This window comes from Mycotypha africana (assembly GCF_025528875.1).
Source record: "Mycotypha africana strain NRRL 2978 chromosome Unknown BDF20scaffold_9, whole genome shotgun sequence".
NCBI lineage: Eukaryota > Fungi > Mucoromycota > Mucoromycetes > Mucorales > Mycotyphaceae > Mycotypha > Mycotypha africana.
This window is the reverse complement of record NW_026515733.1, coordinates 475,150-496,531: the sequence shown is the minus strand read 5'-3', so window position 1 is coordinate 496,531 and position 21,382 is coordinate 475,150. Positions and strand designations below refer to the sequence as shown.

Here is a 21,382-nt window from a genome sequence, read left to right as displayed (position 1 = left end):
TTGCTTGACTGATAGTGCTTTATCAAAACGCCATGCATAATAAGGTTGGATTTCTCATCTTTTCATATATGTCTGTATAAAATTATGGTCAAAGCGGTCATGCAGATCCAAATCTCGTCGTTTCAGCTTCCATCAGTTCTCTGCACTCATTGCAACCATACAACACAATACAATTGACAAGCTCTTGTCTAATTTCTTTACATTTGCAAATATACATATTAATATCTTTAAGTAATTGACCTTTTTCTTCTAGCATTTATTGCATATGGGTAAGAGTATTGGCAGTATACTAGAATACTAGTATGGCTACCGCCTATCAAAAGCTAAAACCTGGCAATTTGTTTTCATACGATGGGCTTTTTTTTGAGCAAGGGAAGTGTGGAACTACAAAGCAACAAATCGAACGCTATTGAAGGCTAGAAAAATTCACTCAAAGAGCATTTCAGTGTCAAGGCAGATTATTTCAAAATGAAAAGATAAGAAAGGTTTATTGACGAGAATTTGCGTTAGAAAAGCGTGTTACTATACCAAATAAATATTACAGTGAAAATAAAACATAAGATTGATCATGAGATGTTGTAAAGGTATATAAAAATGGGGTAAGAGTCATTACTCAATTTAGGGCTTGCATAAATTGATTACATAAGGCTTGTACGTACTAGAGCGCAGAAATAGACCTGTTTTATTGTTATAGCAGTATGAAATATATAATCTACAGATTCTAACAATTCAATAGAAACTGAATGGAAGGAAGTTGCGGGGGTTTCGTGTCTTTTGCCATTACGGCTACCAACTCCGGTGAAGTGGATGAAGAGGATAATGAGGTTGTTGAAATAGACGATGATAATGAAATTGTTTCTGATAGTAGCAGCTTGTTATCACTACTAGCGGTTCGCTCTCGGACAGTTTCTATTGATGATCTATTATTGATTATTGAAGAAGTAGTACTACCGCTACTTAAAAGAGGGGGTAAAGTCAAATTCGATTTTGTCGATGGGAATTTAAAGGGACTCAATATGGGTGAGTTGTCTGGAGTAGAAACATGTTCACTGTCTGAATCGGATGAGAATGAAGAGGACATGGACAAATATCCAGTTGTTTGTTGCTGTTGCCTTGAGTGAGAATATGAATATTGCTCTAGAGAATATAGATGCTGTGATTGTCTCTTTACGTTCGAATCGAAATTCAATGGCAAAAGTGATCTTTTATCGTTCTTATTAACGTCTACAGGCTGCTGGTGATTGTTGACAGTATGATGACGGTAGCTATCAACGTACTGATAATTACTACTGCTGCCTTGAAATTGATAGTGATGATAAACATGTCCAACATTAAACGTAGATTGCATCGGTAACAGAGAATGGCATACGGTACTATGGTGGTTAAAGTGATTCATTCTTCTATTGACCGCTCCGCTTTTCTTCGTTGTCGAAGTGTGTATACGAACATGGCGTGTTAATTCGTCAGATCTAGAAAATCTCTTCTCACAGTTGGGATAGGAACAAATATGAGGTTTTTCGCCTGTGTGAGTTCGGATATGTCGAGTCCGATGCTCTAATCTGACAAAGGCTTTGGGACACATAGGGCATTGATAAGGTCGAGGTTTCTCTGTTACTTTGCTGATTGTCTGGAGTTTGAATGAGCTGGAGATAGCTGTAGACATTATACTTATTTTGTACGGTTGGAGACAAAGCTTTTTAAGTTTGAATGTTTGAAGAAGAATTAGGAAAAGAAAATTGGGGAAATGCTTTGACCTTTTTTATATTTTTATTAAAAAGGAGTAGGCATTGCTAGGGGGGAACGGTTTGTGTGTATAAATAAGTTTAAAGAACTCGAAAATTGAGAAAAGAGATGCGATAAGTACGATATTGGATTGTAAAAAAGGGTAGGGAGGTTTTCTGCTCGAGATGGAAAGAAGATACTTTTGTCTGGTTAAGAAAACGAATAGAGTATCAAAGAAGAACAATGGAGACTTCTTTATGCCTAATTTACACTTATTGATGCTAATAAAAGAAGAGGGGAACTAACGAAGTACAACAAGTGGAGATATCGAACTGTGAGATTCTAAGTGATGGCAAGTCGGCTTATTGTAAGGGGAAAAAGCCTGCCAGTTTCGTAGCAAAAGTGAATGGTGAACCAGAAGAAAGGAAACCAAAAAGGGGCAGAGGTCACTGTACGCCTTGCAGCTGCCATATGTCTATATCTACAGCTCCCCGAAAGTACTACTGCATTGTGAATTATAGTGAAAATTCTCAAGATACTCTAATACCTGTGCCAATGATACTGTCATAGCATGATGATACAGTGCAAAATGAGTAATGAAGTAGGCTATGGCTAGTTAATTGAACAGAGACTGAATTATAAGGCAGATAACCGCCTCATCCAATGAAGTATAAAATACTGATATCACGATAAAACATTGAAAGATTTCTGAAAAACCCACAAAAGCTTCCCCACCGCAAGTTTCACTCCAGTTTTCAACAAGTGATTATCACAGGTTGATGTAACCTCTCGACCTGCTTCTACTGCCCGGAGTCATAGTACTCAAGATAGTAACAGAAAACGATCATTCCTCAAGACAGCTATTAAAAGCGTCATGTCTCAAATTCAGCGCTTATACGCTTGCTTATGGCATTTACTAGATAAGGCCCGTTAGCACTGGCTTCGTTAAATTTACAGTGCAAACTTAAAGCTTCGTAATCTGTTTTAGGTTCTTAATTCAAAGTAAGTTCGTGATATCAAAAAGTTTAGGGTGGATTGACATTTCGAACCATTAGTTAAAACGATTTTTATGTGGTTAAAACAGCAGCTGTATGAAAAAACTCTTTCTTTCTCACCTCCCCATTCTTTTTTATTTTTTCTTAACGACGAGAGAGAGTTGGAAACCTTACGGCTATTGTAAAGGAGCAACTTAAAGACCATTCCATTAACACATTTACAGTAACATTGCAAAATACCTATTTCATTTACGGACAGTCGTGTTCCATCTTTTTTTTTTTTATTTTAATTTCAATATTTCAGAAGAGCTTGCTATCCACTTTACAAATCTTCTCTTCAAAAAATGTATATGTAATATGACCTAGTTGATATGAAAGGAATAAGAGCCTTCTTCTGAATACGCAGTTGATTCAAATGGTTTCTGTCGAGAATGAATAATGTGCTACTTCATTTTTCCATTAACTTGCAGAATTTACTTTGATATACTACTCAAACGTCGATCCTCTACAAATAAGTGACGGAAGTAACTGACAGGAGGTGGCAAATGTAATGCATAATGAACTTCAGCTTGCATTTCTAATCAATGCTCCACAGACGAGCTTCTTTTTTAGGTAAGAATGAAGTGCTGTGATGAATGACGTTAATAAGGTGCCTCTTTGCTCAATCTAGAATTCTAACATAACGAATTAAGGGTTCAACTATAATTCTAGGGAACAATAATAAACCCAGAATGGTCAAAGCTTCCTCAAATCAGTTCAATATAAATTCACTTTCATGTGGTAAATTATATCACCCCAGACTAACTTGTGAAGGCTGTATCATCTGCCAAGGATGCTTTTTGATTCCTTCCATTTCCCGTAAAGGCAGCCAGCAAGCGGAAGAGACCATCAAAACGATGTAAGTAAAGATCGTTTGACAGAAACTACTACATGTAGGAGCGAATCATCCTAAAAAAACGACCAGAGAAAAGAATTCTGAAATGCTCACCTTATCAGACTTTGCATTTACCATCATTTGACAGTGGGTGTGAAGATGATCTCCTCAAACGCTGACTAAACAATATTGTTGTGGAGAAGTTCAATAGGTGCTTCAGCCTTCATGAGCCATCAAACTATTATCTGCATGTATTTTTACAATTGTCATAGTTAAATGCTTATCCACTTTTCGGAGAGTCGAAGGCTTTTCTTACGTAATGTATAGCAGCAGCCATATTTATGAGGGCACCATAAACATTATCAATAGTTAGCCAAGAGAAAGTATCATACTCTTTTTCTTTCCTTGTTTATCTATGTTGCGTTTAGTACAACTCTAAAGAGTTACTATAGGCTTATATACGGTTCCTAGGGTCTCTAGTACAAGGTTTTTTGAACTTTTTCTATTTATACAACGTATAACAAACGTTGCACTAATCCAGACGTTTTTTGAAATGAAAGGCGCTCATGTGTACTGTATTATGCTTTGTTAAAACTGGTATATTCATATGATTGTAATAAACTTGGATGATAGACAGGGTAAATTTAGAAGATGATCTTTTGCTTCTTCGGAGGTTCAGTTCCATTGCTTGCTGGATTGTATAGAGGCACAGGCAGAATCAATGGGTCAGCAGCAGTCTCAGGGGGGAAGAAAGTGCCTCGGAACCAATCCTTGTAGTCAACCGCCTTGCTCTTTCCCTTGCGATTAAAGTGCGCGTCGTAGGATTTGTCGTCAGTCTGATTCAATTGTTGGGAAAGCTTGATTGCAGATGTGCGGATCAGCTCCAGAGTTGCAAACCACGAATCAGCGTCTTCGGCGAAAAGCTTGGGGCAGGAAGGCAATGAAAGGCTAGTTTCCTTCCAGAGACAGTATAGACCACGAACGCATAAGGAGAGGACTTTGACATCGCATTGGTTCTGGCAGACTTGGAGCATGAGGGCCATATCTGTTCTTGGATTGAAGCAAGCAACATATCGCACAATATGAACAAGGACGCCTTTGCTTTCGATAGCCAGTTTCAGATGGTCGTTGTTGGTCTTCCGGTTTTGTAGATACCGGGCTGCCTCCACGTCCAGCACATCAACCTTCTGTGTATTTATTATAGCAATGACTCGACAATCGACGTTGTAATCGTTGTGGTGTGTCTTGGACTCTCCCCATTTGCACTTGATGTTATGCTGGCTGTCAGGAAAGAGAGACTCACGGACCTCCGCCCAGAGCTTGACCAGACCTGTGATATTTGTGGTTATTTGTTGTTGTGAACGCGATTTATAATTGATAAAAACTGCAGGGTGATATGAGTCTCCTTTAGTCCTTTTATTATACACTGAAAATCAGAGAGGGGAGCGTTCACAGCAAACCGAAAAGGTCCTCGTTCCTTCATTTCTCAGCCAGAAATAATGCAGCAGACAGTCAAAGATAATCTCAGTGAAAGGATTACAGAGGCAGCAAAACTAGTTACAATCGAAGTCTGTCAGGGTTATATCAGGCACTTCATGTCTTTCTTCGACAGATGTCTAGCCGGTGAACTAAATCTTTAACTCACAAAATCAATAAAAACTCGATACGCAAATATTTCTTCCAGTACGCAAATTGATATCTTGAGGCGCAAAAATTATTTCATCATACGGGGGTACGCAAACTAAAAAAAAGTAAGGTGCAAAATGGAGAAAAATAGTGGTATGGAAACTGAGCTAATTTTTACCCACCCCCCTCCAAAAAAAAACCAACAAAAAACCATAGATCGCTCATACATAATGCTATACAGGGATAGACATGAAAGTATTACTGTTGTAGTCAACTAGCATCACCTTTGATTCAAAGAGCTCGCCTTTGTCTATGTTTATCATTTGCTGCTTCGGCAAGGTTGGAATATCGTAGTGTTTATGATGCAGCAGTTTTCATTATCAAAAAAAAAAAGCAAATCTTTCTTACAATTTCAGCAGCATTTCAATTCGGCTTATCCCTCTGATACGTGATAGATGGATTACCAAAAGCCGCTGCTATAGCGGACCTTGGTAGAGACAAAGACAGTATAAGGGGTTGAGAATTTTCCTCTTTCTTTCAATAACATTATTAGTTTGCGTTTGGATTAACTATTCGGCATTCGATATGAAAATCAGACTAACGCAAGGTAACATAACTAATTTAGACATGTGTACACCCCACTTGACTGCCACTGTTCACATCGCCAGTTATTTAACACAGGCTTCTGACTTAAAGTATTCATTGCTGGATAGCACAGTTGCAAATGTATATTGTTATGTCCAGTGGATTGAAGCTCATCATTTCGAGCTTCAAATTTCAGTTTATCTACTTATTTGGTCTGAGTATGACATAAAATTTGTCAGCAAAAGCTCAAAGTGGCTCTTTTCATTTTCCCTAAATGAGAATGCTTCTGTTTATCGAAAGTACAAAGAAAAAACCAAGAAGTCGAAATTGTGACACAGTGAATGAAAGGTTTTCCATGTCGTGCAAGAAAATAGGGAACAAATAAATCATGACGATTTTGAAAATTGAAATTCCTGGTTGCTGGGAAATAAAAACTTGAGATTCTATCAGAAAAACGTGCCTTGTGTTAGAAGGAAACCGAGAAATGAAGGTTCACGTTTGTGCATACACAAATTTAGGTAACATCAAATTTACGTATGTGCGTTTATAATATGGAGCATAATTGACACGTCAGCAAAAAGATATACATTATGTCAAAATATGTGGATCCATTAGATTTAGAGCGTATATCAGATATACAGAGTATAACCAATTCATGCAAGACTTTAAGCTTTGTGCGTCAACAACATTATATCAAAATATGGATCCTCGTTTCTTGGTTTAAATTCCGGTGAGGAGTGGGTGGGGGGAGAGTGAAGAGGAAGCATACCTGGTCTTCATGTATTTAGAATTTTTGTGTCTCTGATTCTTCTTGATTTTCTTTTTGTCAACCTTAAATGTCCTTTCTATCATCACTATTATTGACTTGATATGGTTTAAATATCCTTTTTAATCTTAGTGCATTGAAAACATGATGGAAAGTACCTAGTTCTAGACCACGCACATCAGAAATGAGGTTGTGAAAAAGTTGGGCGGTTTATTCAATAATATATTCAATATATCTTGAATAGAAATATGGTAATTGTAGTTGTATGTATCATGTTATACATAAATTTCAAGATTGTTCGGACGACCCGAAAAAACCAGATAATTATTGTCTAATATAGAAATATATACGCTTGGGAGCTTAAGCAGTGAAAAATGTTTAAATCATATTGTTCATCATGTGATTTGAATATACAGACTATAGATGGTATACACGGGGTATTTCATAAGGCATGAATGATGACATTGAGTATAGAGATTATTACTTTTTTTTTTTCTTTTTTTTTTTTTTTTAAAAAAACAAGTTAAAGTGACACCAATCACAGAAACAGATGAATGATCACTGTACTTCCAAGGCAGCAAAAAAAAATAAAAAATGCCTGATTCTGTTTGGCTGAGATGGGATCATATAAAATGTTTCTTTTATGACAATAACAGAGATAAACGTCAGGTGTTCTGATGGTGTTGATGTTGGTACTGTTGTTGGCTTCGGCGATGTAAATTATCTTCATGCAAAAGTAATCGATGATGTGCAGTAGAAGAGGAGGAGGATGCGGCTGAATGATGCTGTGGGTAAAGGCTCGGATGATGCTGCTGCTGCTGCTGCTGCTGCTGTTGCAAATAATGCTGGTGTGAGTTATTCTGATGTCGGTGATAATGGCTATGACTACTGCTGTTTCCACCAGCAGTGCCACTATTACTGACGCTATTGCTTCGTACAGTGGAGGTATGGATTAACATTCTTCTTTCTTTCGTCGATACCAAAAGACCGTCTGGATAGAACCAATAATGAGTGGCAAACTTTGTACGTAGCTCAGACACCAATAATGGAACACCTTGTTCACCGCGTCTTCTTTGTTCCTCTTCCAATTGCTTCTTTTCTTCGGTGTCCCATTCGATCGTCTGATCCCACCTTCCAGAGTTTAGGCCGTTGATAAACTCATCCCATTCACTGTTCGTGAAGGTCAAGTGAAGTTTGGAACCGCTGAGCTCTTTGGTCATGAGAAGTACACCTTGACCCACAGATTTGGTGAGCTGCATCATACGTTCACCCACCACGATATTTCTTCGGAAAGCCGCCCAGTTAGTTTCTGTAAGTAAAGGTTCAATCCAAACACGGTAGGCTTTCATATTAGCGTTTCTTTCTCGGTCTTTGTCGCGTTCTGCGTTTGAAGACGAAGCGGCTGAAGTGGTATTCGTAGTTGTTGTGGAGTTATTATCGGTTTCACTATTCGCGTCGTTATTGCTGTTGTTTTTTCCTGTTGCTTCATTATCTGCTACTGCTACTGCATTAGCAGGTGGGGAGACTTGCACAATTTCATTCGGGAATAAGATAGCAAATGTACGCTGAAACTGTTCGAAAGCAAGATAAAGTCGAAAGTAATCAGTATTATAATAAATGCCGTTCTGGTTCATGCCGTTATCCAAATGAGGCTTCATATTGGAATGGTTGGCTAGAATACGCAGTGCAGGCTCTAATAATTCGCCAAGCTGTTCGCGAGAAAGTGTGTTGTTTGCCACTGTCGAGCGTAGAACGTCTTCTGCAATCGTGGCAGAATCGTCAATGGCAAGCGTGAAAGGGTGCGGTAATCGTTGTGCTTTTTGTTCGAGGTCGGCCATCGTGATGGTTCGCAGTCTGTGAATGATATCGTCACCTGTTTATTTGTTTTTTCGTTTTTTTTTTTTTTTTGTTTTTTTTATACATCAAGAACGTTTAGTTATACAAGCCCAATGGCGAAAATAAAAAAAAAAGGGTATGAAGAAAAGCAACTTACGTCTCTGTTCGAATTCACCATGGCGGTGAGGTATTTTTGGCTTTTTTGTAGCAACGGGCATGTTGTTGGATAATTCATAAGGAGGGGTACCGTCAACGGATTGTTGGCGTTTACGTTTCCTCATTAAGGATGCTTGAGTGAGGATACCTTGCTCGGCATAGCGTTGGAGTAAAACTGGCTCGCGAGCAATTCGCCCGTCTTGATAATAAAAGCCTCTCTGTTGAGGCTCCATGACTACTTCGTTTGTCGTGTTTGTAATTGAAGGTTGTTGCTGTTGATGTTGTTGGTGATGATGATGATGATGGATTGGAGGAGGGACTGCTGAAAGTGCCGGAATAATAAAGCGTCCATTGCTATTACTGGTGGTACTGTTGCTGATGTCTGGTAAGATAGCAGTTGGGATAGGTGTTGAAGCACGTTGATGGCCAGCAGCGGATGTAGATGGCGGAGGTGGAGGTGGCGTGTTTGACAGCAAAGAGATCTCTGCGAGCTCGGGTAGTTGATGGTGTGAGAGCTGACGTTGATGAAGTGTAGTATAAGACGTTCCTGTGGAAGCTATGGAAGGCGATCGTCCGTTGAAAGTGTTAGGGACTGTTGCAGCTGCTGCTGCTGCTGCTGAAGGGATGGCTGAAAGGTCTGTACCCGTTGAGTTTGTTGAAGTATAAATAGGTCGGAAAGGTGAGTGATGTCTCAGTGCAGAAGCAGAATCAGCAGCAGTAGCAGTAGCTGCTAGAGGATGAGGATGTGATGCTATCTCGGGGAGTGAAGATGCATTGGTTATATTGGAAGTAAAAGCGGATGGTAATTGCGTCGTGTTATTGGTTCCATTGTTGGATGTTGGGCCCGAGATGGACGGCGGGCGAAGAGTTGCAGAGATCGAAGAAGGTGAAGTAATAGAAGTCGCCATGGATGCGGATGAATCCACCCATTTCTGTACAGTATCATTATTATTCTGTTTTAGTATATCATTTGGAGAATAGTTAAATGCAGAAGAGGAGGAAGGTGGGACAATAGCGGTAGTAGAAGAAGTGGTATTATCATTCAGAAGGATGCCTTGTTTTAAAGCATTGGATGAAGAGACAGTAGGAGTAGTAGTACTATCTGTTTGGTTACAACACGAACTTGAGCTGGGTAACCGAACTGAATAGACTGCTGAATGATGATCACGAAAGACAATTCTGTCTTCATGACAAGGTTTGCTAAATTTGATATGATCGCCTAAAGCATAGGACATGCAAAAAAGTAGCTTTGCTAACCTTTCAGTGTCAGGATTTTTACGTAAGACTTGCTTGACAATTCGAAATAAATCCAATAGATCTTCATCTGTTAATATATCTTCTGCTTGCGGTTCGAATAATGGTATGTCAGTCAATAGCAAGCAGTTATTTTTCAAACTATTATTATTATTATTATTATTATTATCTATTGAAGCAGTTTTTAAAGATGGATCTAAACCATTCATACTCGGGAAAAAAAAGAAAACTATCAAAAAAAGAAAAAAAAAAAAAAAGAAGAACAGGGACACACTATAGAAAATGAAACAAAAAAAAAAAAAAAAAAAAAGTAACCAACCTTTTTTCCCCACAAAAATTAGGTTTTTGAAAGGGGCAATACCGCACTCGTCCTCACTCCTCCTCACACCATTCCTCACTATCTCTTTCACTATCTTCTTTTTCTCACATGGGGAAACTCAGCGGATGCGCGCTTTTACCGCTTCTGAAGTTCAAATGATAGTAACTCAACGTCGACGATTTGTTCCTCCAATTGCAGCCTTTCAATAACCTTAAATTTCTACAACTACAAGAGAGCATATAAACTACCAAATGTAGCTTAAATCCAAAAAGATTAGTTTGTTATGACTTTATTGAGTAAGACACACACACACACACACACATACACACCCAGCATGTTTTCCTAGATGTATAAATCGTACATAGAGAAGATCTAACTATATAGAAAATCTTTTTTCTTCCTTATGTAGCAAATATCAATCGCTCTAGATCGAGCCTTCCCATTGCAAGATTTTAGTCTGTACACTCACGCATATAAAGGATCTAGCGTCCTTAACCAAGATCAATGAGGAAATAGCCTTTTACGCGCATAACTGGACTATTAAATTCCTTGCCCAATCAAATGGCACATTTGTCATTATTGGAACAGCTTGTTGCCTAATGATATGACTCCATGATGGTTTACAACGAGAGTTTCTGACAAAGGGGCGTTGCTGGTGTAATCCTTCACAATCGAGTGACACAGACTATGAGTTGGTTAATATAATTGAGTGTGTGTCACTGTCGGCCATACTAATGCGGCGTACCGATTAGCCGTACTTATTATCTGTAGCCACCAAAGTAGAATGATCAGTCAACTTAAAGGATATAAAAAGTGTTGCCTCTAGAAGCATTTAATCCGAACCAGATCAGAAATGTGGAAAATTCAATAAAACTCAAAACTTGAAATTGTCTGCAGGCATTTGACCCCAGAATTACCAAAAACAAATTTGAAGTTTGACGATGAAAAGCAAACAGCTTCGTCATAAAGAAATGGATTTTGCAACATTGATAAATGAGCCTTTCAAACTGCTTTCTTTTTTTACTTTGGAAGGTTAAGTTCAATCGTCCACACGGCAGGAGCATCTGCAGTGACTTCTACTAGATCATTTACAACACTATTAGAAGAGCTTATTATGCCACCAAACGAACAGTACAATTGATCTGAAAGCATCAATGCATATAAATAGCAATTTAGCAATGGAGAACACATATTTGTTACATTTTAAAAGTATTTAAAATATTTACCCATATCCCATTTTAATCCTTTAGTGGTCAATGTAACTGACGTTCCCATGGGCAAAATACCGCACGTCGGGCCTATCGAATTGAGTCAAAAAGAGTTATCATTCTGTCTCATAGAACTCGTTAGTAACACAAAAAGATGGTATTCTATCTTGTTACCTTCCAAGTCCAGCTGACAGTGGATGTGATGCGTTCCCTAAGCGCAAATAGGCATAGTGAATAATCCAATAACTAAGCGATAAGTCTTTTTTGTTTGTGTTTATACCTTATCCAATAACATAGTAAGATTCTCATCACTGATTAGAATGACCCTTCTGTCTGTATCATCTCTTAGTTGAAATAGCATATTAATGTTGGATATTGTTTGGTCGAATCTTCCTCCAAGGGCAGGCACAGCAACAAGATCATACTTTTTTTCTATATTAGATTAGCCTTTTATGTAACTTTTCCAGAATTTAATGCCCCCCTTACAATTTGACCATCTTTTTCTTCTTTCTCATGCATTAGAGCTACACATTTTTGAAAATCTGTGGTATCTTGACATGTCACTCTAGTAATTTTTATATTCTACGATAGAAACATTCTTTGTCAGTGATGAAAAAGGAATAAACAGAATCTATAAGCGTGCAAACAAACATACTTTAGATTCATAATACTCCCGAACTTCAGGACGAAGGGAGTCTAAATCGCCTCGAATTTCAGTTGGAGTATATCTTTAGAATCGATGACCAAATGGTAGGATTAGATGGCAAATCTTCAAAATGGGGGTTGTTGTTTGAGTGCTGTACCTTTCTAATAATGCTTTATCGTGCTTGAACGTATCAAAGACTCTATTGGCTCCACCATCCGCAAAAAACTTGTAGGAAGCTTTTTTAATGTTTGTCATATAAAACAAAGTATAACGATTATTAAACCAGCCCATCTATGTTTTTTTTTTTTTTTTTTTTTTTTTTTTTTTTTTTTTGTCTGATTTCAGTAAGCGGCATTCTTACCATTCGACCATAAGCGATCGAATGCCTCTAAATGTACAATGGGCTGATTCAACACGATCAAGCAGAACTTTTTATCTCCTCCATTTTTGTCTAGAATTCTCGAAGGATACCATTGTTTGATGTCGCTTTTGACTCCATTAGTCTGGACAGACATCTTTGTAAAAGGTATGAAAACGGCCGAAAATGAGGATGTAACCAGAGAATAAAAAGAGAAAAAAGACGACCGGGATATACTAATACCCTATTTATAGTAAGGACGTGATGTCCGTGCTCAAATCAGAAACCTTCTTCCGATTAAGAATAAGATAGACTATTTGTTATACGTCTTTTTAATCTTCCGGTTTTTTGGGATCAACTTGCTCAAGTAATATGAGCTTGACAATGATTACTATCAGAAAGACAGCTTAAGAATAGCATTGAACTCGTGAATGGAGCTAGGATCTCCGTGATTTTGATCGTTTCGCTTTCATGGTGGATAGACCAAGTAAAATTCTTATAGCATTTCCACTTATACATGATACATCTGATACAACTTCCGTTTTTCAATAGTAAAGGATGAGTGGGGGGGGGCTGCATTGAAAATTCAAGCAACGAAGGCCTTTTTTTTCGCGCACGTGCCAATCTTGAAAATTGTGAAGAAGGAGTCGAGCTTTTATATGAGCATTATATAAAAACTCGTTCAACCATCCAACAAAAGATTGACGGGCGTAATTGTTGTGGAAGATGGTCTTATCCTATCGAGATGAATAATTTCAGACAATGCCGAGGAACCCAAGGTCGAAGCCTATATTCCCTAATTATAACGCTTTGGATGTTATGTGAGCCTTTAAAGCATTTGATATCAAAGTGCTACGTATAATTTGCTTTTGGATGGAAAAATCTTGTAGAGAGTTCAAAAAGTTACATAGACATATCCATTGCCTACACCCAACAAGTCAGCAGTCATAGGCATAATACTGGGCGAGAACGTCAACGAGTATTTTGTTATAATCCGATGATACTCCCTGTATATCTTGTATATCATAACTACAGCTGATGCTTAAAGACGCACAATTTTTTCTTTTTCTCATTGTTGGCGGAACTATACGAACAGCATAGCTCCCGCATCCTCCGAAATGCATAGTATTCAGCTTCTTCTCTTCCCATGTCACGCTTGCAAACCCATGATTATCCCCTTTGATGGAAAAAAAATAAAACTTTTTTGAAGCAGCAAACACGTATATACCGTTGGCAGGCAATTGAAAATGTTTATTCCATATGCTGCTGGTATGAAAATGGCTCAGGAAGAACCAGCAATTGCTTTCCCAAGTTACGTCTGGAGAGAACAATTGCTATGCACTGAAGCGCTGAAGTTGAAAAACTTCTATGGCTTTCTTTGAAAAACATCTGCAATTTCATTCGATCTCATTGGTGCAACCCTGGAAACATCAAAATTTATAAGAGTTCCCTGGAGGGCCCATTTCTCAAACTTCACTCCCTCTTTTTCTTCTTTACAAAGTAGCCAACGCCTATTTATTAACATCAATTCCAATGGTATTTTATCGGTTTAACAAACTCATGAGAAGAAAAGTGAAGCGCTAACGTATGCTACCATTGAATTTGCTAGTCTGCCAACAAGTTGAAGAACATTGTCCCTCTCCTTGACCGCGTTTTGGTTCAACGCATCAAGCCTCAACAGGTAAGAAATGGACTCCACCAGAACACTTTGGGCAGTAGAACAAAGAGGGGAACGACGCCAGAATTCTCAGCTAATAGACAAGTGACGAATCGTTGAATTGATTAGAAAACTGCTTCTGGTATCTTCATCCCAGAGAAGGCACAAGAAGCTTTGAACGAAGGTACCGTTATTGCCGTTGGTAAGGGTGCTCTTAACAAAGAAGGCAACCACATTCCTCTTCAAGTTCAAGCTGGTGATAAGGTTATCCTTCCTCCCTATGGTGGTAACCCTATCAAGGTTGGACAAGAAGTAAGTAGTTATTTGAAGCAGCATCATCGCTTTTTCAGAAACAGGCACTGACAATAAACATCTGTCATCATTCTATAGGAATACCTTTTATTCCGTGACTCTGAAATTCTTGCCAAACTTACTGAATAAGTTGAGCAGTTCCTATCAGCATAATTTATCTTTTTTTGTATTTTGTATAGTTTACCCTCTCTCCAAGTTAATTATTTTCGTCGAAAAAAAGCAAGAATGTAAGATACTCGATAATAAAAGCAAAGGCATTGGAAAGTTTTATCATTCTACTTCTAGTAGTGAGCACTGTTGATTTGTATTTTTTACCATTGTTTGCGGGTTGATGGTTGAAATTTCCAGAATTTTCGACTGAAAGCAGGGACTGAAATCCACCAGCTTCAATCAACAAAGATGTGTCAATCCTTGTACTACAATAAAGCAATAATTTGAATTTTTCACAGCTTGGAAAATAATGTCTGAAGTATAAGGATATTGGCGACACTTGAGGCGGGAGAGGTGCTTCTAAGATGACGATGACAAACAGAAATCATAAAACTGTTCATGCATATAACTCCACAGTCAATGTGAGACCTTTTTTTTTTTCCAATTTCGACGGGATGTGGGCATTTTCTGGAATTTGCTGGGTGTGTCCATCATTCGAGGGAAAAATTATTACTGAAATATTATAACTATCTGTTAGTGAATGTAATCCATTATTCCTTTTTCCTGTTACTCAATTTTCGTACATATTCAATTATGGCTGACGACACTGAATGGCATACTGTTTGTAGTCACAAGCATACAGCTGGCGATGCAGGGTCATCTAAACCAACAGCATCTGATACAACGAGATCTAACACCAGACGTAAATCGAAGCATAAAATCAATTCAGCAGCTTCATCCACCAAAAAGCAAGACTTGGAAAGTAAATCCACGACGCAACAGCAACGTCGTCCGTCCCAACACGTACCACATAATAATAGCAAAAAGCACAGAGACAATGACAAAAACTCACTAACAGGAACTCGGTCCACCGGTAGTCGTGAACATCGTCGCCATAACCATGATGCCAACCATCAACAACATTCAGCAAAGACGGCCAGTAGCAATAGCAGCAACCCTTTTCACGCCGTCGATGACAATATCGACTCCTCGGATGAAGAGGAAGAGCACGATGGACAGACTGATCCTATTGATTTGCCAGTCCCGCCTTATCATACCACTATTGTTGTATCTTGCCCTTTCAAAGACTGTGAATCACCTGTCCCTTTCTTAGATACAACATCTTTGGTAGCCCATCTGAAGAAGGACCATCACGTTATATTCAAAGATCTGCACCATATGTATATTGCTTTGGAAGCTTATTTGACTCGATGGGCAAAAGAATTACAAATTAAGCCGTTGTCGGATTACGGATACTTGAAAAACGAGGGTGAAAGTGATGTTGATAAAGGTGAGGGACATCCTTTACAGTGCTTTAAATGTATTAATCAAGACTTATCAACACTCTGTTACATGCTCTTAGTTTATGTTATCGATCATGAAAAGTGTGCGCTAGACAAAGCCATCAGAACTGAGATGCAGCATGACAAATTGGTAAATAATAACAGCATTCGAAAAGTTCGATAACGACTTTTCCTCACTTATAACTGTTCGTTTTTATAGAACGAAGTATTGGACATACAACAAAATGAACGTGATTACTGTTCAAAGCAACCAAGGAAATGTCTTTTCTGTAAAATAATCTGCGAAAACAGGTAAAAATTTGACAACGGACGGAAGATGGCCTATGCGTTATGAATGCTCACATTAACATCCTTGCTTGATATCGTTCAGAGCACTTTTATTCAAACATATGTTTGCTGAGCATAATTTTAATATTGGTTTGCCGGATAATCTTGTCTACGTGAATGAGTTCTTGGACACGTTGGAAGCTAAATTATCAAAGTAACTTCAGTCATTTGTAAAGCATGAGTATAAATTCGGCTGCAACAAGACTCAACTATTTTGTTGTATAGGCTACAGTGTCTGTACTGTGAAAAAACATTTACTAGTCCGGCTGTTCTACGTAAACACATGAGAAAGAAGAAGCATTTCAAAATTGCAGCCAAGAATAGACAATACGATAAATTCTATGTTATCAACTATTTAGAACCTGGTAAAAATTGGGAGAATTTTGAAAACGAAAACGATAAGAGTGATGATGACAACCTTGATGAGTGAGTAGAGGCGCATTTTTGAACGCTTAGTGTATGCATACAGTATAGTTTAACAAAAGATTGTTTGTAGCTCTTGGGCAGATTGGGAAGAGGATGTTCAGGAATCTACTATGTGCTTGTTTGACACTCAAGTATTACCATCACCCAAAGATGCGCTCGAACATATGAGGAAAGATCATGGATTTGATCTGACACAGCTGAGAAAAGAGAAAGGTAAACTCCCAGTAGAATTTTGCCGTTGGTTATCTGATTGAACTGTACTGTCAAGGATGACTAACGCTTCGAGAATATCATAGGCTTGGATTTCTATCAAACAATAGTACTTATCAATTACATTCGTCGTCAGTCCTCACATACCAAATGCTTCTCATGTAACAAGGCACTAGAAGATGAAAACGAACTATCCAGCCATTACAACAATGAAGATTGCATCATGAATTTTGTGCCTATGGATGCCGATTTTTGGAAAGACCCGCAATTCATGATTCCAACTTACGAAAACGATCCACTATTGACAGGCTTCGAGGAAGAAAATGAAGAAGACGAGGCAGATGACAAGAATTTAAATGACGAAGAGGCCAACAAGAGATACTTGCACCAAGTGATGCAGAAATCATTATCACTTTCTGACGGAGCAAGGGACATTTACAAAACGAACAATCGATAGACATATTATGCATATTTGTTTAAGCTGCTATTATAATTAAGGCCAACATACTTCCTACTATTGTAATAATAATTAGAAATAAACACATGTTTCGAAAGGTATTTCGTTGATGCCGACTAGCTATTATCAATTCATCAGCTGCCTGTCTTGTGTTCTGTGCTATATTCAATATGTTCCCATAAATGCTCTCTGACAACGTACAAGTGTATGTATGCAAGTGTATATTACAGTTTTACCATTAATTTAAGGTCAACAGTTAGTTTACGTTCAGTAAAGTGATCAAAAAAAAAAAAAAAAAAGATGAAAAGGTTTCAGACTTACGGATACCAGATTCTTGTTCATTAACCAACATGCTCATGTTTCTAAATATTTCATTCAATTCTGTAATACCATTCTCGATGTTCTCTATTTCAATTTCTCTGTCTGCTATCAACGATTGGTTATACTCGACTTCTTGATCCAGTGCATGATTTGGTATTTGTTTCTGCTGACTGCGTAGTACTTCTGCTCTATTTCGATCAATAGACGACAATTCCTCTTCTACTGCTATATCAGATCTATTAAACAAATGTTGATGTTATGCACCAAATATAATAGATGCTTTACTGATGAAGATACGCTTACGATGATCGAGCCTCCAACATAACTGCTGCTGCTCTCACTCTATTAACAGATTCACGTTGCTGGCTTGCGAGAACTTTTTGCAACGTTTGGAAAGTTGATGTTATGTTTTGTAAATCTTTAGATATTTTTTGTTGTTCCAAGCGTCGTTTGTGCTGCAATATGTGCGCGTCAAGTTTGACAAAATTTCTTGAGTTAGCAATGTCAAATTAGCTTATAATGCAAATAGGTAGTTGTTCTTTACAGCTTTGCTTTTGTCCGTTGTTTGGAAGCTCGACAATGCTTTCAAATCTTGCATAGCATCTTTGATCAACTCACGAGTTGCCGTAGTGATTTCGTGCCTGGTTTTTTCCAAAAAATCAGATCAGCGCTCTTTTAACTTTTATTTTTGATTTTATTGCCAATGCCCATTGTTATTCATGCAAACGATCAGTACAGCTTGTTGTTATCTTCAGTTCCAGCAAAGATATTCATAAGCTTCTCAATACTATCAGTATTTCCTTGTGCATATTTCAACGACTGTATAAGATTTCGTTTGATTTCAGCGTAATTCTGTTCCTCAATGTCGTCATCTGCATAATGGACTGTGCATTAGTAAAAGCTACACCACTTTATTACCGAAAGAAATTTTGTAAGATACAAAGTAAAAGAGATACCTATAATGGGTATTGCTGAATACGTTAGTGTATCACTGTATCCTTGTTCAAAGTCATTGAATGACATTCAAGAAATGAGAAATGTTGAATCGTTGAATAAAATAGTAAAAAAAGTTCCTGTTATTATATCTTTCGAGTTATATTTCGAATCAATAAGATAAAGCCCTATAGAATGCACAGACAGAGTGACCAAGCCAATCAGAATCTTCTTTAATATTTTATTCGCAACTACGCATAAAAGAACTCCTCCATCTCATTGTATATCTCTACCTTTAAATCCTTCATGCCCGTAGAAGTACTTTATATAATTCGATTTACTGATCAACTCCATTATTGGTAGGTCTTGTTAGCCTCTGATTACAAATTATTGAATCCCTAATAAACTATAACCTACACTAACATAGGTAGAGATTCAAAGGGAAAAAATAAGAAGACACGAGTATTCTCGCTTCAATCATTTCACAAGCGAATGATCAGGAACTATTCTGATATTTCTAATGGTTATTCTGATTTTTTTGACATCACACCTTCTGCTTGAGCAATTTGATAAGAACGATGTAGACTTTTGTCGACCCAGATCAGAAAAAAAGTGAGATGCACTTACTTTTCAAAATCTCGGTGCAATAACTCGTTGCGCCATGTGTATCCTTTCTTTATGAATTACAACCGCCAGATATTGGTCTAAAATCACTTTCGCGTACTTGTTATTCAAGAAAACTGTCAGCGAAAGGTTTTTAAATGCTTATAAATCAACAATTAGATATTCTTGATGTTCATCTGTTATCTTATAAGTGGTTGTTGGGTGAATTGTTTAAATATCTTATGATACAAGCCTTTTTGAAGTGTTGATAAAGTATCAAATTTTGTCTGAAATTAGAATAAATCGAACAGTATACATAAATTTCAGTTTAAAGTTCGTTTTCCTCTTTTGGATTTATCAGAATCATCAACGTGAAGACAATGCTTTTAAAAAGACTTCTAGTTTGCTGTCCGCCAATTTTCTTGGTCTTTTAGGCATACCATTTTAGCAAAGTAAAGATCCATGATGGTCTTTTACACCATTTTTGCATCTCTCAAAGCGGTATACTGATCAGAGTTCAATTGTTTTGTGTATTAAAAATGTCGACAAAAGATGGACTACTATATCGTTTTTGTCGTTTACCAGTTGACATGTTTGGTGAGGTAACAACTACAATACTAGAATATGTACAACCGAGTAGAGAATACATTCTGCCATGGTCTATCCATATTATATCTAACATAGGTTATGTACAACATATAACGAAATACCGGGTTAAGTACAATAATCACACATCAAGCGTCGAACCTGATTTAGTGATTGTCATACGCGTCCTCAATTAATATATTCCTATTAGACCTTACAGAGTAAACAATCTCTCTACTTCATTTAAAGAGCAACAAAAACACTAAGTTCATAGTCATCGACTTACAATCGTTATCAATCTCACTAATAAGCAAATATTCACTTGTAGAACAGTTTTAAAGGATGTGGGTGCTGCCCTCATACATCCCATTCTGTCCCAGTTGTGGCATATTTCACTTACATGTTCTCATATGACTAATTCATGTATAGCACTGCTACTGCATCTTCTTTGCCGCTCGAATAGGCGATTAGTTTCCGAAGATATGGATGTTGCTCTTTTGTTTCCGCTCCAACATTGTCGAGATACCTCGCTTAAATGATCTTCAATTAATGGCTGGTTTGTATGCGATTTATAAATTGGATGATTATTTCATAAATAATACTGTTGCCATTTGTCAGTAGAAGGTTCTTCATAGCGAGCAAAAGTGAAAATGATGAGTTGCCATTGCTATTAACTTGCTTTAAACTCTTAAGCACTATCTCATAACAATTTTTCATGGAGATGAAAAGGCGAGAAACTTGTTGAAGTAAGGAATGACTTTTATTATTGACTTTGACACGGTCCGAATATCCAGAAGAAAATGATACAGTTTCCGGGAGTAAGAAAAAGTCAGTTCTGTCTGTTCTAGGAGCTGTGCGAGCTGAAGTAACTTTGACTGCAACAATATGATTACTGGCTGAAGTGAACTATTCACTCAGTGGTTGTTTAGGAAGTATAAGCAATAACCTAAAACCTTTTTTTAAAGTTATGAGTATAAAGTTCTACAAGCCTAACATAAGGGTAAGTGAAATAATATAATGTGAGCATGTGAGCCAACGACTGCTTGAATTGTTTATTCTTACCATATTGGAAGGTGCTTCAGGTATGACTGCCTTAAATTAGTTTGCAAGTAGCGCCGCGCTGAATGTAATCTGATAATGTATTATTCACAGCAAGAATGAAACTTGATCTGTATGTTATTGTCATTACTTGATATAACATTGCTGAGTCTAACGAAGAAAGGACTGCTATTGTTTTTGCAGGTCTAGTACTTTATGTTTCCATTTGGCTAGGTACAAAGGAAACTTTTTAGGACTGAAGCAGTTAAATCAATGGAAGAAATGGTTTACTTAAAGCGTAACCTGATGAAATTTAGGGACGTCCAGGATTCTAGTACTGAGCTCCGTAACAATTGAATAATCGAATACAAATCCAGCTTCTTTACGGCCGTTAACGATATTACCAATATAATTCCGAGAAGAGTAGGCAACTTGTTGACCGTTTATGATTTCCGTATGGCTTGCTTTATGGTTATACTCGTAAGTAGGTATACAAGGGAATCTAATTGATTGAAACGAAAACGAGTATAAAGGCTGGATTGGATAAATAGTTCGTTAGAGTAAAAGGTATCTTTAAAATAAACTTCTTGAAGAAAGAAAATAAAAGAAAAAATAAATAAAAACGAGCGTTCGATCGGCCTCGCTTTTATAACCGTTTACTATAGACGTAAAACTTCTGGCTTGCAGAAAATCCTCCTCCTTTTTACTTTTCTG

The 21,382-nt window shown here is 37.5% G+C and overlaps 6 protein-coding genes across 6 annotated transcripts; 2 read left to right on the top strand and 4 right to left on the bottom strand.

Annotated features, from left to right (window-relative positions):
* Positions 1 to 1,441: 1,441 nt before the first annotated feature.
* Positions 1,442 to 1,663, bottom strand: BDF20DRAFT_825103 (uncharacterized protein; the record flags this gene model as incomplete). The annotated part of the gene is made up of 1 exon (XM_053077947.1): positions 1,442 to 1,663. A coding segment is annotated over one exon (222 nt), but the record flags the coding sequence as incomplete, so codon positions are not given.
* Positions 1,664 to 7,233: 5,570 nt separating this feature from the next.
* Positions 7,234 to 10,023, bottom strand: BDF20DRAFT_915402 (uncharacterized protein; the record flags this gene model as incomplete). Its single annotated transcript, XM_053084307.1, has 2 exons — positions 7,234 to 8,441; positions 8,562 to 10,023. The coding sequence occupies 2 exons, from the start codon at positions 10,021 to 10,023 to the stop codon at positions 7,234 to 7,236; spliced, it is 2,670 nt and encodes an 889-aa protein (XP_052933387.1).
* A 1,130-nt stretch (positions 10,024 to 11,153) lies between these two features.
* BDF20DRAFT_825111 (thiamine pyrophosphokinase 1) lies at positions 11,154 to 12,502 on the bottom strand (the record flags this gene model as incomplete). Its single annotated transcript, XM_053077948.1, has 8 exons — positions 11,154 to 11,275; positions 11,360 to 11,431; positions 11,516 to 11,552; positions 11,622 to 11,765; positions 11,828 to 11,923; positions 11,997 to 12,069; positions 12,145 to 12,223; positions 12,349 to 12,502. The coding sequence occupies 8 exons, from the start codon at positions 12,500 to 12,502 to the stop codon at positions 11,154 to 11,156; spliced, it is 777 nt and encodes a 258-aa protein (XP_052933386.1).
* A 1,376-nt stretch (positions 12,503 to 13,878) lies between these two features.
* BDF20DRAFT_837919 (chaperonin GroS) lies at positions 13,879 to 14,443 on the top strand (the record flags this gene model as incomplete). Its single annotated transcript, XM_053079101.1, has 4 exons — positions 13,879 to 13,917; positions 13,955 to 14,026; positions 14,132 to 14,314; positions 14,393 to 14,443. 4 exons carry the CDS (start codon positions 13,879 to 13,881, stop codon positions 14,441 to 14,443), a joined length of 345 nt encoding a protein of 114 aa, XP_052933385.1.
* Positions 14,444 to 14,952: 509 nt separating this feature from the next.
* Positions 14,953 to 17,485, top strand: BDF20DRAFT_885356 (uncharacterized protein). The gene is made up of 6 exons (XM_053081934.1): positions 14,953 to 15,898; positions 15,968 to 16,059; positions 16,139 to 16,249; positions 16,321 to 16,521; positions 16,592 to 16,734; positions 16,818 to 17,485. The coding sequence occupies exons 1-6, from the start codon at positions 15,059 to 15,061 to the stop codon at positions 17,186 to 17,188; spliced, it is 1,758 nt and encodes a 585-aa protein (XP_052933384.1). The 5' UTR covers positions 14,953 to 15,058; the 3' UTR covers positions 17,189 to 17,485.
* On the bottom strand, positions 17,208 to 18,149 carry BDF20DRAFT_825054 (t-SNARE; the record flags this gene model as incomplete). The annotated part of the gene is made up of 4 exons (XM_053077944.1): positions 17,208 to 17,377; positions 17,510 to 17,697; positions 17,813 to 17,964; positions 18,054 to 18,149. Coding segments are annotated over 4 exons (606 nt in total), but the record flags the coding sequence as incomplete, so codon positions are not given.
* Positions 18,150 to 21,382: the final 3,233 nt, after the last annotated feature.

Bases quoted from the DNA above. Each gene is read 5' to 3' on its own strand.
- BDF20DRAFT_885356 (XM_053081934.1), top strand. From the start codon at position 15,059: ATGGCTGACGACACTGAATGGCATACTGTTTGTAGTCACAAGCATACA. The intron at 16,522-16,591 runs GTGAGTAGAGGC...GATTGTTTGTAG, and splicing joins GATGATGACAACCTTGATGA to CTCTTGGGCAGATTGGGAAG. The intron at 16,735-16,817 runs GTAAACTCCCAG...AGAATATCATAG, and splicing joins ACAGCTGAGAAAAGAGAAAG to GCTTGGATTTCTATCAAACA.